Genomic DNA, 14,634 nt, shown 5'->3' on the forward strand with positions numbered 1-14,634 from the left:
TGGAAGCAGAGAAAACGTCTCAGGCAAGTGTTCCACGTACAAAACCACACCGAAGCCCTCTGAAGTTACTAATGCCTGGCATTAAGGAGAAGGCACGTGAGCAGGTTGCTCACAGCTGCCCTGGGGACCCCTCACTTCCCTGCTACACACAGGTCTGCCCTCCCCCCCCCCCCCAGCTCACAGCACCCCAATACTGCAGCAAGAACTCCATCATAGCAAGGACGAGCGAGTGCTGAGTATTTATTTGTGGCAGCATTGGAAGTACACCAGGTACTCACGAGATAGGTAAGAGGAAGAATACTTATTAAGTATAAAAGGACAGTTAAATAGATAAAAACAACAGGGTAACCTCATTCTTGCAACGAACAGAGGAGTCGGGCCCTGAAACCCAACCAACTTCAACAGCTTCAGCCTTCCCGGTCAGCCATGGCTAGAACACAGGGCCCCACATCCAAGGGATGGCTCGTGTTTTCCAGCTATCCGAAAAGCACCTGTCCTCACAGCGGAGGCAAAGGGGTGCCATTCCATTTCAGGAACAATCCTGCTTCTTCAGCTTTGCTTCAGGGCCATACGCAGCCTGACCTTCAGCGAGGCTCAGCCTTGCCAACCCATTGGAATGCCGGCCCAAGGTCTGGGGTGCAAACAGAAGCAGCTCAGCTGAAGACGGGCCTTCAAGTACGTCAGGATTAGCCACAGGTCACGAGTTCAAACCATCTCGAAGGACTGGTGGAGCCACAGCTCACAGCAGCACCCCGGGGCTGTTGCCTTCCCCGCACCAAGCCACATTCACACCACGCTTTGAGGCTCCTCTTGAGCTGCACACAGCTCAGTCATGTTTGTAGAAGGCAACGCCTCGCAGCCGCCTTAGGACAGGTCCCACCTCCACCAGCAATCCAGTTTTGTGCCAGAAAAATCCCATAGCAGAAAGACTAAAATATTTTTTTTCCTTCAGTTCTCACATCTCCGTTTCCAGGAGCTGCTCACCTTCTGCAGAGAAGGAAGATCAGTGCTGAAGCCACGAGCCCACAGAACAGCAGGCACCCCAAGTAGCACCAGAACAAAGGAAGCCCACGTTACTGATAGAAGCCTTCACTGACTGAGACTGAGCTTTATTTAATCTAGGAGATCGCCGTATTTCTCTAGAGTTTGCCCCTCCAGTTCCAGCAGCTTCTGGTAGAATTTCTCAGCAGTTTCTTCATCCACGTCAAGCTGGAAAAGAATAAGATGGGTACTGAGATGTGTCTCTGGTGGCAGTCTGTACTGATGCTGAGGGCAGCTCTGGATTCTCTAGAGGGGCACCCAAAGACCAGAAGTACCTCCAGCTGCCACATCCCCCTCTTGCCACCTAAAACGTCAGCTGACAGCAGAAGTACTTGCTGTCACCTTTGTTCCCATCCCCCTCAACCCAATGGAGGGGTTGCTCAGTTAAGGAACAGGCAGAACAGTCTGACTGAGCACTGCAGCACGCTGAGCTCCACATCCTCCTCCACAAACCTTCCTGGCTGGTCCCAAGAGCTTCCAGCCTCCAGCATGAGGATGGCAGATGTGTTACTCCAGGAAAAGCTCATAGGTAGGCCCACATCCCTCTCTGCTGCTCAGCACACAGCTAGTTTCCACTCTAGCCCCAGGACCTCCATCACCAACCCTTCTGCTCCGTGCCAGGCAGCACGCAGCAGGACGCCAGCCAAGCCAAGCCCCCACAGCAGGAGGCTGCTGCTCTGTTCACCTTTCTAGGCTCCACGAAGTTCTTCCCCAGCCCGGAGGTACAGCTGTGGTACTTGACAAGTGGATCCAGGTATTCTGGCTTCTGCTTGAACAGCCACACCTAGGGAGAACAGCACAGAGTCACGCAGGCGGTCCCAACCAAACCTACAGGCAGGGACCCAGCTGCTGGCTGACGTGGGTGAAAGCACCATGGCTGCTTTCATTAAGCATGGGGAGACTAGATACCTAGAGAAGAAATCCCAAACTGGCTGCCCTTGGCTCCAACCAACCCTGCCTGCATTGCCCTCTGGCTATGCGCCTGTGGTTTGATAGCCCATTAGGGGAAGAAGGAGCAGAGGTTTGCCTAAATCCCCCCCACCCCTTCTCTGGACACCTGGCAAAGGGCCCTGTGGGATCAGCCCTGGTCTCTGCTGGTCTCCCAGCACTCCCTGCTGTAAAGGATTCAGAGGAGAAATTCAGCACAGGTACCCCAGCCCTGTAGAGGGGCTCTTGGTTAAAGCCTGCAGGTGTTGGGAAGAGCTCCCCAAGAGAAAGGGCTGTTAAATTAAATAGCGAAGCACTTACGTGAGCTTCTGCTCCATTATACGGTGTCAGAGTGTAAGTCTTGGCAAAGAAACGGATCTGATGGGGAAAAAAAAACCAACAATACAAGGAGGAATCAGTATTTTGACCCAAGGTTTCTTTCTTTGACAAGCCCAACAGCACAAGACCATCTACCAGGGGTAGAAATGCATTGACTGCAGGCAGCTTTGAAGGCTGCACACTTAAAACTGCAGCATCCCTCTGTCCCCACAAGCTCGGTTCCCTGGGCCACCCACCAGACCAGCAAGCCTCACTCCACAGGCAGGAGGAGGCAGGCAACAGGGCAAGCACACGGCCCACAGACACTTTGCCTCCTGCCCTGTGTGGCTGTGGGATGGCTGGAAACCGAGTGGGTCCACAACGCCATCAGTGCTGAGGACAGGTGAGAAGGCACTGCCTTCTCCATTGACAGGAGAAAGGTGATCTGCCAGGAGCAGGGCCAGACTGCACTGAGTCTGCAAAGCTGAAGCTATAGGAAGACAGGCAAAGACAGCTTTTGGGAAGCAGGAGAGACAGAGAGCAAATAACATTTCTTTCCAGCGTTCTTGCTGTGCCTCTAAGAAAGCCTAAGTCTGTTGCAAAAACAAACAGCACGCCAAGGAACGAGGGACAAGCTTTGTCCAGAACTCCACTGCTGAAAAGCATGCTAGTTTGCAAGCTCACAGCAGGCTGCCAGAGGGAGTCTTGCTGACGCTGCTGCAGCTGAAAGGCTGAGCTCTGTCTGTGTGCAGTACTTCCCAACAGCAGAGCTGCTTGGAGGAGCTCTGCTGGGAAAACCAGGACCTACAGTACCCAAGGGCAGGTCGGCAAGACCTGGCTACACCTGCTTCTCCTTCCCTACAGCAGAATAAAGACACCAGCAGTGCCCTCCTCCCAGTGCCAAGTGGATGCAGCAAGGCCTTTCCCTTCCACTCCCCAAGCTGTGCTTTGCACCTTCACTGGAAGAGCAGCCCACAAGAAGCAGACAGTCAAAGTCCTGAAAGCCACTCCAGATAACAGGCTGTGTCAGAGCACATAGCAAGAGGTTAAAGGGGTGTCATTAGCTTTCCCCTCTGCGCCCCATGCTCCAAGAAGCTCCTAGAGAAGGAGACTGCCACCTATCTCCTCCCATGAAGGCTGCTGCTCCAGAAGGCCAGAGGGTTGCTTTTGGGAACCAGCAGCCCCCAAAACAAGTCAGCAAGCTGCCCACACAGGGCCAGCCTGCCCGATTCAACAGAAGAGCTACAGAGCCATAATAGCAGTGAGAGGCCACAAGCAGGCTGCTCCAGAGAGCTCCCTCACACCAGCTAAGAGCCTCTTACCAAAAACATGATGGGCATCAGCAGCACCCACAGAAAAACGGGCAGGATTTTGAAGGTCATGTTGGACATAACGAGGCCAGGACAAACAACACTGGAATACAGACCCTGCAGAGAAGAAACCAAGTCAGTTTGTAACTACACCAAAGCAAAGAAGGGCTCCCACCCCCTCTCCCTGGCAGAATCTGTGCCTCAAGTGCACCAATGGGCACACACACCTGGCAAGAGTGGCCAGCACTTCAGCCCTTTGCTCTTTAAGGCCAATTCTTTGGTCTGAATAGAAAAGTAAAGCTCGCGAGGTAGGAACCTCTCCTAAGAGCTTCTGCTATCAGAAATGCTCTGCAGTGGGTGACCCAAGCAGGAAGACCTGTGGCTGGCAGCTTGCGAGCCCCACCAGAGCAGCCAAAGCCACAGCCAGTTCCTATGCATGCGTTAAGGCACATATCTGATTGCCGTGAACTAACGCAGCAAGGCAACAGCAACGTAACAATAATTACAAATAGCACGTGCTCATTAAGTCCTTCAGACACACAAACGCCATCGTCACCTGCTTATTAAATTTCCTGTTCAGAACCACACTTGTCAGGTCAGTGGCGTATTTGGAGGAACTGTATGATTCCTGCCCCTTGGCATGCTGATAGTCAGACAGGCTGAAGGCAGATTCCCTTGCATTGCTGGAAGAGGTCCAGATGAGTCGTGACGGCTTTTCGTTGCCACAGAGCAGAGACTCGAGCTGACGAATCTGAAAAGGAATTGCCACCACAACTGTAAAGCTTTATGGCGGCGTTTTACCATACTGTAAAGCTGCAAGCTCAGATCTCCTGGTAATAAAAACCCATGCCAGCCTTCGTACATGGGCCGCACGTCAGCCGTGCCAAGCAGCGCAGAGAAAGCAGCCACAGCTCAGGTGCAGCTGCAGCCCAGGTTCCCCCAGGAAGCTGTACAAGCAGTGGCAGTGTTCTGCACAGCTCAGAGGAGCACCCCAGCAGTGCAGAGAGCCACATCTTGGTGGCCTCCTTGGAGAGGGGAAGAGCTGCGCCTGGTTTACCTCTACCCACCGACTGCAGGGAGCTTCAGATTGCATTAATCCTTACAACCACTCTGTGGCCGCTTAGAGCTATTTCAACACCTTTCTCCTACTGTTCTTTATCTGTCAGGCCTGAGCTTGAACCAGGATCAGAACCCGTAAGGCAGAAGCCACATCAGCACCCACTGGGCCGTGTTACCCAGACCTTCGCTCAGCCTCACCAGGATGAAGTGCCCGAAGAGGTTGGTGGTAAAGACCTCCTGCAGCCCATCCCCGTTCAGTCTATCCGTCTGCGTCATGACACCTTCTGCAGTGGTCAGCATATGGAGCAACCTCCTGGAAGCCAAAGGTAAGAGATAGAGAGGAAGCATTCAGACATGGAAACCAATCTCAGGCACGGAACAAAGAGCTGTTAGCAGATTAGGAAAGCAGCCTAGCGCCTACGTTCAGCACCCAGCTGGATCAGAATCCAACTCATAGCTTTGAACCTCAGCTCAGCTCTCCAATTAACAGCCTGCCACCAAAGCATCACAAAACACCGCAGGGTTCAGACCACACTCAGGGTGCCCCAAGCACAGCCACACCTCCCGCTGCTCCGGGGCAAAGGTTTTAAACTGAGTGTGGGTTTCAGTCGAACATAAGGATCTCCTCTATAGTGGCAAGGCCTCAGGCTAGCCAGGCTGCCCAAAGAAGCTGGGGATGCCCCATCCGTGGAAGCATCCAAGGCCAAGCTGCATGGGATCCTAGGCAGCCTGAGCTGGTGGGGACCTGGAGATCCCTCCCAAACTGAGCTGTGCTGTGATGCTAAGCTGAGTTGGGTCTGTTTGGACCCTCGGTCACCAACCCCTCGAGTCAGGGCTGGCCCACAGTGCCACCCCCATCCCTACCCGGTCAGGAGCCCCTTCCAGAGGGCCTTGAAGTTGACATGCGGGTTGGGCATGATGCCGGCATTGAGGTAGACGAAGTCCAGGTGTTGGAACCTGCAGGGAGAGCGGGACAGAGGGGTGAGCAGCACGGGGGGACGCGGTGGGGGGGTCAGATGGGGACAGCGGGGGCAGCCACTCACCTGCAGCGCAGCTCCTGGGCGGCACGCAGCACGGAGGCCAGGTTGCCCAGGTCTACCTCCACGGTGGAGACCTGCGCGGCGGGGTACTCCTGCAGCACCAGGTCCCGCGTGGCCTCCGCCTTCTGGGCGTTGCGGCAGGCGAGGCACAGGTGGATGCGTCCATCCTCCCCCAGCAGCCGCCGGCACAGAGCGAGCCCCACGCCGCTGCAACGGCACGGTGGTCAGCGTCAAGCGCAGGCGGTGCCCTCCCTCCCTCCCTCCCCACACCCCGAGACCTCCATCCCCACGCGCTCACCCGCTGGCTCCCGTCACCAACACCACGCGCTCCATCCCGGTCCAGACAGCGCTCCCGGCGCGCCCGCTACCGCCGCCCTATATCCGCTACCCGCCCTCTCCTCCTGCCTACGTCATCGCCCCGCCTCCCTCCTCGGCCAATGGGCGCGGGCGTGGGGGGCGTGGCCACGCGGGCGGTGGCGTGATGGTGGGGCGAGGGGCGGGGCGGCGGGTGTGGGCGTGGCCTGTTAGGCCCCGCCCACCCCGCGCTCTCTCGCCCCGCCCACTGGGCGCCCCGCTTTTTGGAGCCGCGCCCCCACGTGTCGCCCCGGGAGCCGCAAGGAAAGCACGACGACACCGAGCATCTCTTCAGCGGGTTCTCCCGTATATACAGGTGCATCTACTGAATATATACATGCCTCAGCAATAGGGTACTGCGAATGGTGCCGCGACGAAGTAACGGTGTAAAAAAAAACAGTCAGAGGGGTCCGTGCACCCTGAAATCCACAGTTCCTCCCATCCGCATGCAGGGGTCTGATGGTGCACGGCGAGGAACCGGAGGGGTTCCCTTAAGGCACGTGGTCCTGGGCCCACAAAGTCACTGTCCCCAATAAATAACCTCTGTCCAGCCCGCAGTGCTCCCAGCTCGGAGCCCCCCGGGCCGTGCTGCCCTGTGCTCCCCCTGCCACAATGGGGCTTCTCCTCCTGGGAAGTGGGTGCCCGCTGGGCACGGGGTCACTCCTCGGTGGCCGCCTCCTGCAGCTGGCGGTGCAGGTCCTGGAAGGAGGGACGGTCTTTAGTGTCCCGTCTCCAGCAGCTCAGCATTAGCTTATAGACAGAGTCGGGGCACAGTGCAGGCTTGGGAAGGTACGTCTTCAAAACAAAAGGCAAAGAGAGAAGAGTTAACACCGACGTACAACCAATGGGCAACAGCAAAGTCACCAAATCACAGAATCGTTTGAGTTAGAAGGGAGCCTAAAAGGCCATCTGGTTCTCGCCTGACCTTGGGTGTCTCCAGGGACGGGGCACCCACCACCTCTCTGGGCAGTCTGTGCTCCTGTCTCACCATACTGGCCCTAGGGAGCCTAATTCCCCCATGCACCAGGACCTCTTCGTGCTCATGGCAAAGAGCCCCCGGACTCCCCATCCATCCCCTTAGCATCCCCATGGTTTGAGGGTTGGACAAGGCGATCACAGCGGTCTTTTCCAACCTTGATGACTCCACGCTTCTACGATTCTCCCCGGGCCCACAGCTCCCACCCAGCACTGCCCGTCCCATTCCTACCTGCCGGCCCTGGTCCCGGAAGAACTCCCCGGTGTTCTCGATGACCTGCTCGTCAGACAGCTGTGAGTAGGGCTGCTCCCGGCACAGCGTGAAGGTCTCCCACAGTGTCACACCAAACGCCCACACATCGCTGGCCGTGGTGAATTTGCCCTGGCGGGGGCAAGCAGAGCGGGATTGGGATGAGCGACACCCTACAGCCCCATGGCTCCTAATGCCTGGAGACCAAAGCTTCCTCAACCTCCCAGCTCCATGCCCAGCATGGGGACAGAGCATGACCGCAATGCTCTCATCCCATGTCCCAGAGGGATCCCTTTCCCCCCTTGTGCCTCCCAAGGCCACCCGCCAGGCACAGGGTGTAACCCATCCGAGATGAAGACGCCACCGGCTGACCCGTGACACTCGGCCGTACCAGCAGGATGCTCTCCCAGGACATCCAGCGGATGGGCAGCACAGCACGGCCCTGGATGCGGTAGTAGTCCCCGCTGTAGAGGTTCCGGCTCATGCCGAAGTCGGCGATCTTGATGGTGTACCTCTTGCCCACCAGGCAGTTGCGTGTGGCCAGGTCACGGTGCACGAAGTTGAGGGAGGACAGGTACTTCATGCCGGAGGCGATCTGGGTGGCCATGAAGCGCAGGTCGCTGTAGCTGGGGACACCGAGCAGGGCTGAGGGGCTGGGCGACACCGGGTCCCCCGCCGTCCCTGTGCCCCCACCCACGGCACTACCTGATGGTGGGCACCTGGGCATCAGGTGGGCTCTGCGCCTCGTGGCGGGACAGGAACTGGTTGAGGTCGCCGTTCTCCATGTACTCAGTGATCATGCACAGCGGGTCGTCCGTGATGCACACCGCCAGCAGCCGGATGATGTTGGGGTCCTTGAGCCGTGACATGATCTTGATTTCCTTCAGGAAATCATTCCTTTCCAGAACAGAAACCACAGGGATCAAACAGACACCCCGGCATGGTGGGTGGAAGTGCCTGATATCCAAAGGACATGGCAGGGGGACCCTCCCCTGGGCCTGGGGGCAGCACGGGATGGGCTCTGTGGGCAGGGGATGGGAAGGACCCGTGGCACCCGGGTGTGCTGGAAGCTGAGGACGTTGCCTAGGGGATACAGCTGTCCCACCAGAGGCTGTGCTATGAGGGCAGTACCTGGCATTCTTGTTGGCATCGGCCCGCAGCATCTTCACAGCCACTAGAACGGGGCAGTTGGGGCTGGCATCCAAGCCCTCCAGGGTGAACTCCTTGTCCGCGAACTTCTCCATCCCCTCCACCTCACAGAGATGAACCTGGGAAGGAGGACACAGACGGGCACATCACCTCCAGTAGTGGTCTCCTTTGGTCACCACAAGCACCAGCTCCATCTATCCCGGCCCATGGAGGCTTTGTGTCCGCCAGCTCCAGCTCACCTCCCCAAACTGGCCCTCCCCTAGCTTCTCCTTGAAGGTCAGCAGCTTCCTGGGGAACTCCTCGACAGCCACGTCCTTGCCAGACAGCAGGTCCATGGTGAGGGCCGGCACCGAGTAGGTGTTGCCACCCGTGACGCCCTGCAGGTTCACAATCTCAGCCTCGGCGTAGTGCGGGACACCCTCGGGGCCGCTGGCCGGGGATGGCTTCACGAGGCCACTGCAGCCTGGGGAGACAGTGGGGACCATCCTGCCATGGGCGTGCAGCCCACGGGGCATGGGGCAGCTCCCACCCAGTGCTACGCCCGTCGCACTGCAGCACCGCAGTGGCTCCAGGAGGATCTCCCATTCCTTACCCGTGTCCTCCTCACCCGCCGTGAACTCAGGCAGCTTGCGGATCAGGCGTGAGGGCTCCTGGTAGTCCGGACCCAAGGGAAATATGCGGTCGTAGGTGGAATTGGACTCGTGCTCGCTGGAGGAGGAGGAGCGATTGTGGTTGAACATGCTGGATTCACTGGGCAGGGAGAGGCTGACGGTCATCTCGTCATCCAGCATCCTCCGTGATGCCTGCGGGAGGGGGTGAGGGAGGAGAGAGCTGGGATAGGACCCCGGTGCGTGCTATCCCTTCGGGTCCCCTGGGGTCTGTACACTCTGTCCCAACAACAGATCCCATCACCTTGGCCATGGCTAACCCTGAGCCCGTGCTCAAAGCCCCTCTCTGGTACCCTGCCCCATAATGGTGGAAGTGGGGAGGGTGCATGTCCTTCCATACCCCCACTTGTCCCTCAGCCTGTCCACCTCTGTCATCTGGCCCCACGGAGGAGCGTTTGGAATGGTCACCACTGAGCCCTCAACTAGCTGGGGGTGGCACAGAGGCCCCGCAGCCGTCCCACATGCACTCACCTTCTCCAGCATCTTCTGCCAGAACTGCCGCCACAGAATGATGACGATGATGGCCACCAGGATGAAGATGATTGCCACCAGGCACCCGATCAGGATGCGTGTGTTGCTATCGTCCATCTTGAGCGTGGGGTCTGGCAGGAGGGGACAACACACGCTTGGTCACACTGGGGTGAGGGGACAAACCCTGCATCCTTTTCTCCAATCAGGTGAGGCAGATCTTCCCCTTTTGGAGCCTCCGTGAGTCTTCCCAAGAGAAGATGACCCCAGCCTCCACCAGGTTCGGTGCGAGGGGCTTTTTGGTGCCTTACCGTATGTGGTGGGGGCCATGGGCATCTCCGGGGGAACTGCTGAGTTGTTGTACATGGCTGCATCTGGCAAGGGAGAAGAGGAGACTGTCAAGGACGGGTTGGATATTAGGAAAAATTCCTTCTCTGAAAGTAGTGAGGCACTGGCACAGGATCCTCAGGGGGGTGGTGGAGTCACTATCCCTGGAGGCGCTCAAGAACCACCTGCATCTGAGATGCGGCACCGAAGGACATGGTTTAGTTGGCACAGCGGGGATGGGTTGGTGGTTGGACTAGGTGATCTTAGAGGTCTTTTCCAACCATTCTAAGGACAGGAACACAAGCACCCCACAAGCCCCGCTTTCCCCGCCAGCCCCAGGAGGACCCCTGCAGGGCAGTGGTACCCGACTGGAAGGTGATCTCGCTGAACATCATCCAGGTGTCGGCGAAGTAGTACTGGCACTTGATGGCACTGGCCATGCGGTGCAGCAGGGGCACGGTGACGAAGCGGGCGCTGGGGTTGACGTCGTCCAGCACCAGCACCGAGGAGATGGCGTTGGGCTCCCACTCGTTGGCATCGGATCGGAAATAGCACTGCACCTCCTTGAAGATCTTCACCCCTTTGGCGAACATGTTGTTGCAGTGCACCTGTGGGGCAACCCGTCAGCGTGGTGCGCCCAGGGGATGGGGACGGGGAGTGCGGGGCATGCGGACCTTCATGGTGGTGAAGTTCCTGATGCGGTCAAACTCGAAGGTGATCTCCACGTAGCCGCCGGCTGTGCTCTCATTGCGCCAGCCCACGTAGTCATAGCCCGGCCAGACGTGGTACTCGTGGGTCTGTGTGAAGTCATCCAGCCCCGACACGCCATCTGTCAGCTGGCCCAGGCCCTCTGTCATGCTGGCACGGGGACAGGGGCACTCCGTGAGCCATATCTTTTCCCCCACCAGGTGAGCTCTACCGTGAGACCCCTGCCCAAGACTCTGGTCCTCACCTGTACCCGAAGGCCCCATCATACACAGAGTCGTTCAGGTAGATGACGGTGCCGCTGGGTAGGACGAGCTGCTGCCCGGCCGGAGCACTGTAGGACACCAGCCCGTCTGCGGGGAAGGGACAGTGAGCCCAGTGCCAGTGGGGTGGATGGACAGACAGGCAGACAGACAGACAGCCAAGCACCCACCAAGCCACGCGCAGCCGTACAGCTCCACACGCAGGCACACGTTCATGGAGTGGTCGGTGACGGGGATGAAGCGGACGAAGCGCGCAATGAGCGGTGGCTCCAGGTCCTTGAGGACGATGTCGTAGGGGTTGGAGTTTCCATCCAGGACCTAAGGGACAGAACCCAATGGGCACAACGAGGTGCTGAGGCGCGGGGCGGGCTGTGCCCTGCAGCCTCCTCACCTGCTTCCCGTGCCGGTTCCGCCAGGAGATCCAGCGGGTGCCGTCCCGGCTGTAGTTGATCTTGTACATGGGGGCAAACTCATTGCCGTGCCCTCCGGCGTGACGGCCCTGGGTGCCCACCAGTGTGATGAAGTGGAGGGCACGCAGGTCAATCTGCAGGAACTCCTTCAGGTCGTCAGGCTCTACTGGGATCTCGGGGCACCAGGCACCATCGCCCTCCTCCGAGTCCAGCCTGGGACGGCATGGGGAGGGCTCAGGGATGGCCGACGCCAACCTCACGCCCCAGCAGATCCTGCCCCTTCTCAGCCCCCCCTGCCCGTGCCCACACTCACCGTCCGTACTTGGCGGCCGTGGACTCGGACCACTGGCTGGAGGCTGAGATGTCCTCATCAGGGATGTGCCCACCCGACATTCCCAGGGGGTACCGGCACACAGCTGCCAAAAAGCACGTCAGCAGTGGTGGGAGAGGCCTCCATCCAGACTCTACTCACCCCAAATTCCACCTGCGGCCCCTGCTCTTGGCCATGCTGCACCCCAGCCCGCACATAGGTGAAAGGCTGGTGCTCACCCTCCCGCTCGACTCGCAGGGAGTGGAAAAGTACCAGGATGGGTGGGTGGGCTGCATCCCCTGTGCAGCACTACATCCACACTGCTCCCCAGGGGTTGTTATTTCGCACCTGGCTGCCAGGAGTACTGCTGAAAGGCCACTTGTCTGGCCCTGTTTACCATCTCACTGCCAGCTCCAGCCCGCAGCACTCCCCCCGCAACCGGAGTGCATGGAGCAGCGCGGGGCCGGGCAATGCCAAGCCCCAGCGGAGCACATTGCGGTCTCGTGTGGAGGGGTGGGCACAGAGTGCCATGTGCCTTCCTGCACGGCTTGGCACGCACTGCAGGGCAGCCCACTGAATTCCCAAACTGTAAACCTGGCTGTGGGGGCAGCCAGCCTGGCTGGATGAGGCCAGGCATACCCATGTCCCAACCAGGGGCAGTGCCCCAGCCCCGTAGCCTCTGGCTGCTGCCCAGCTCCCACTTACCGGGGTTGACCTGGGCTCTGGCTGCCAGCAGGATGCACAGCAGCAGCAGCAGCAGCAGTAACAGCAGGGCAGCTCTGGGCAGGGCCGGCATGGCGGGAGTCCTGCAGAGACACGGCCAGAGGGTCACAGCACTGCTGCCGGGATGGGCTGAGCATCCCTTGTACTCAGAGGCACCCCAGTGCCATAACCCCAATGCCAGCAGGGCCACGAGAGCCACAAGAAGCCTCCAGCAGCCCAACTCAGGACTGGCATCGTCCTGAACCTAAGGGCAGAAGCGCCAGGGATGGCCATAAAAGCAAGGCATTACACAACCTCATCCTGTATGGTAGTAGTATCACGTTGCAGAGCACAGTTTCCTTGCCTTCTGGCTCCGAGAGATAATAACAGGTAGTTGCCTGAGATTTATAGGGTGTTTACTGAGATGGTTCTCGCAGCAGAGCCAAGCTTGGTGCTGCTGGGACAGAGGGAGGATGCAGCGAGCACAGTCCGTGTGCGAAGGGCGAGTTCCACAGCAGCACAAACACTACCCCCGACTTACAGCAATCCTTTCTTTCCCTTTTCTTCTCTCCCTTTTGGAAAAGCACGTATGTTGTTGCCCTTTTTTTTCCTGCTGACAGCTCGGAAAATGCAGGGAGAGGGCCGAGCTGCCAGCCTGGAGCTTCAACCACACGGCTCCGGGCGAGCGCAAGGCTCCCGTTGGCGATGGCCAACTCCTCCAACGCTAAGATCTCAATTTCCTTCTGCATTCCAAGGGACATCCGCAGACATTTTTCCCACTATTCTTTCAGGCTGAGTAAACCCTGTAAGCATCAGGGGACCAGATGCCGCTGTCTCTGAAGGCGCCGGGGTTCTATCTGGGCGGATGCAGGGAGCGCTGGCGGTCCCACCAGGGGCAGCAGCAGGACGGTGGCACAGGCGGAGGTACTGAGCGTTGTTGGCACAGCGGCTGGAAATGGGTTTTGTTCCACTGCTCTGACAAAAGTGACCCGTCTGTCTGAACAGCTTTGCTGAAGTTTTCCGACCGTTGGAAATTTTTACTGCACGGCGTTTTTGGAGTTCCTCCCTGGCACCTTGTGCTGCTTCTGAGCTTCCCTCTTCCGCCTCAGTTTTATTTATTTTCTTTTCCTTTCTTTTTCTTTTTTTTTTTTCCCTCTCTTTTTCTACTGAAATTAGCAGGGAATAAAGTAAATGAAGGCCAGTGAAGCTCGGTGACGACCCTGTGGGTGTCCTGCGTGTGTGGCTCCAGGGGAAGGAGGCACCGAGGCTGTGCCAGGAGCTGGATCCCATCTCGCCCAGCATGGCCACGACGGGCTGGTTGTGTTTGGGTGGGGGTCTGGAGCTGACACTACAGCCCCCAGCATGCCGCACTGCCGGCGCAGCCTCTACAGGACAGTGCAGCATGCCAGGACCCATAGTCCATTTCCTCCCAGAAAACGCCTCTTTGGACCTTGGTTGGGCCGGAGGCAGCCCTGTCTTCTGGATCCACAAAGTCTCCCCAAGCACAGGCTCAGCAGGGACATCCCGGTGGCACACTGCGAGCATCAGCCGCGTCCCCACGGCTGCCCAGAGAGACACCAATGGCACGGCCCCGTAGCGGTGGGTGCAGACGTGGCCCTGCGGCTCTGCACCCCAAACGGGCCCCCGGCAGCCGAAAGCTGCGGCCCTCCTCCCGCTCCGTGCCACGGCACACAGCCACGCGGCGTCACCTCGCCATGGCGCATGGCATCACCCCACCGCGGCGCATGGCATCACCCCGCCATGGCACACAGCCACACGGCCCTGGCACGGGGAGCCACGAGCGGGTCCCCGGCGCTGGGATGGGGAAAGGGTGCTTGGGGGCACCCAAGTGGCGTCCCCGTGTCCCTCGCAGCCATGGGGACACGTGTGCCTGGGGCTGGGGACCACAGAGACAGCAGGGCACCACGGCCATTCAGCACCGCCGCCAGACGCACGCTCCGCGCCCAGCCCCGGCACACGGCGTCCGAACGGAGCACAGACCCCTCATCCCCCCAAAAGCCCCCAGACTGGGGGCGGACACTTCCCATACACCCCAAGGGACTCACCGGAGCAGGATGGGGACGGCAGCAGGGTGGGCTGCTCGCCCCTCGCCCGGGCGGCGGGAGCCAGGCGAGGAGCGAACTTCCCCGGGCTGATGCAAGATGCCTCTGCGAGCGCGCTCACATTCTGCAGATTCCTGGGAGCCGGCCAGAAATCCCACAATCCTACATCTCTCACATTTGGTTTCAATTAGGGAGCGGAGAGGGGGAGCCGCTCACCAATCCGGGCCGGCTTTTCGGCGGAGGTTATTTTCCTCGACCCGAGGGAATGTGCGCAAAGCTATAATTTACAGCAAAA

General features: G+C 58.9%; 2 protein-coding genes and 1 non-coding gene across 4 annotated transcripts; all 3 read right to left on the reverse strand.

Moving 5' to 3' along the window:
- Positions 1-213: 213 nt before the first annotated feature.
- HSD17B7 (hydroxysteroid 17-beta dehydrogenase 7) lies at positions 214-6,049 on the reverse strand. Of its 2 annotated transcripts, NM_001277506.2 has the most exons (9): positions 5,994-6,049; positions 5,699-5,902; positions 5,520-5,612; positions 4,854-4,968; positions 4,153-4,347; positions 3,609-3,713; positions 2,290-2,346; positions 1,727-1,825; positions 221-1,209 (listed from the first exon to the last, which is right to left on the reverse strand). In NM_001277506.2, exons 1-9 carry the CDS (start codon positions 6,026-6,028, stop codon positions 1,114-1,116), a joined length of 999 nt encoding a protein of 332 aa, NP_001264435.2. In that variant the 5' UTR covers positions 6,029-6,049; the 3' UTR covers positions 221-1,113. The 2 variants fall into 2 exon arrangements, with proteins under 2 accessions (NP_001264436.2, NP_001264435.2); NM_001277507.2 differs by lacking the exon at positions 5,520-5,612 and having other exon boundaries at positions 214-1,209.
- Positions 6,050-6,334: 285 nt separating this feature from the next.
- On the reverse strand, positions 6,335-14,448 carry DDR2 (discoidin domain receptor tyrosine kinase 2). Its single transcript, XM_422211.8, has 17 exons — positions 14,343-14,448; positions 12,280-12,380; positions 11,578-11,680; positions 11,246-11,477; positions 11,025-11,172; positions 10,839-10,944; positions 10,561-10,744; positions 10,251-10,494; positions 9,871-9,933; positions 9,563-9,693; positions 9,016-9,226; positions 8,663-8,886; positions 8,406-8,542; positions 7,980-8,171; positions 7,666-7,900; positions 7,257-7,406; positions 6,335-6,844 (listed from the first exon to the last, which is right to left on the reverse strand). Exons 2-17 carry the CDS (start codon positions 12,368-12,370, stop codon positions 6,707-6,709), a joined length of 2,589 nt encoding a protein of 862 aa, XP_422211.6. The 5' UTR covers positions 12,371-12,380; positions 14,343-14,448; the 3' UTR covers positions 6,335-6,706.
- Positions 13,606-13,708, reverse strand: MIR1801 (microRNA 1801). Its single transcript, NR_035303.2, has one exon. It is a non-coding gene; the product is annotated as a microRNA 1801 (primary transcript).
- Positions 14,449-14,634: the final 186 nt, after the last annotated feature.

This window comes from Gallus gallus, chromosome 8 (assembly GCF_016699485.2).
Source record: "Gallus gallus isolate bGalGal1 chromosome 8, bGalGal1.mat.broiler.GRCg7b, whole genome shotgun sequence".
Lineage (NCBI taxonomy): Eukaryota > Metazoa > Chordata > Aves > Galliformes > Phasianidae > Gallus > Gallus gallus.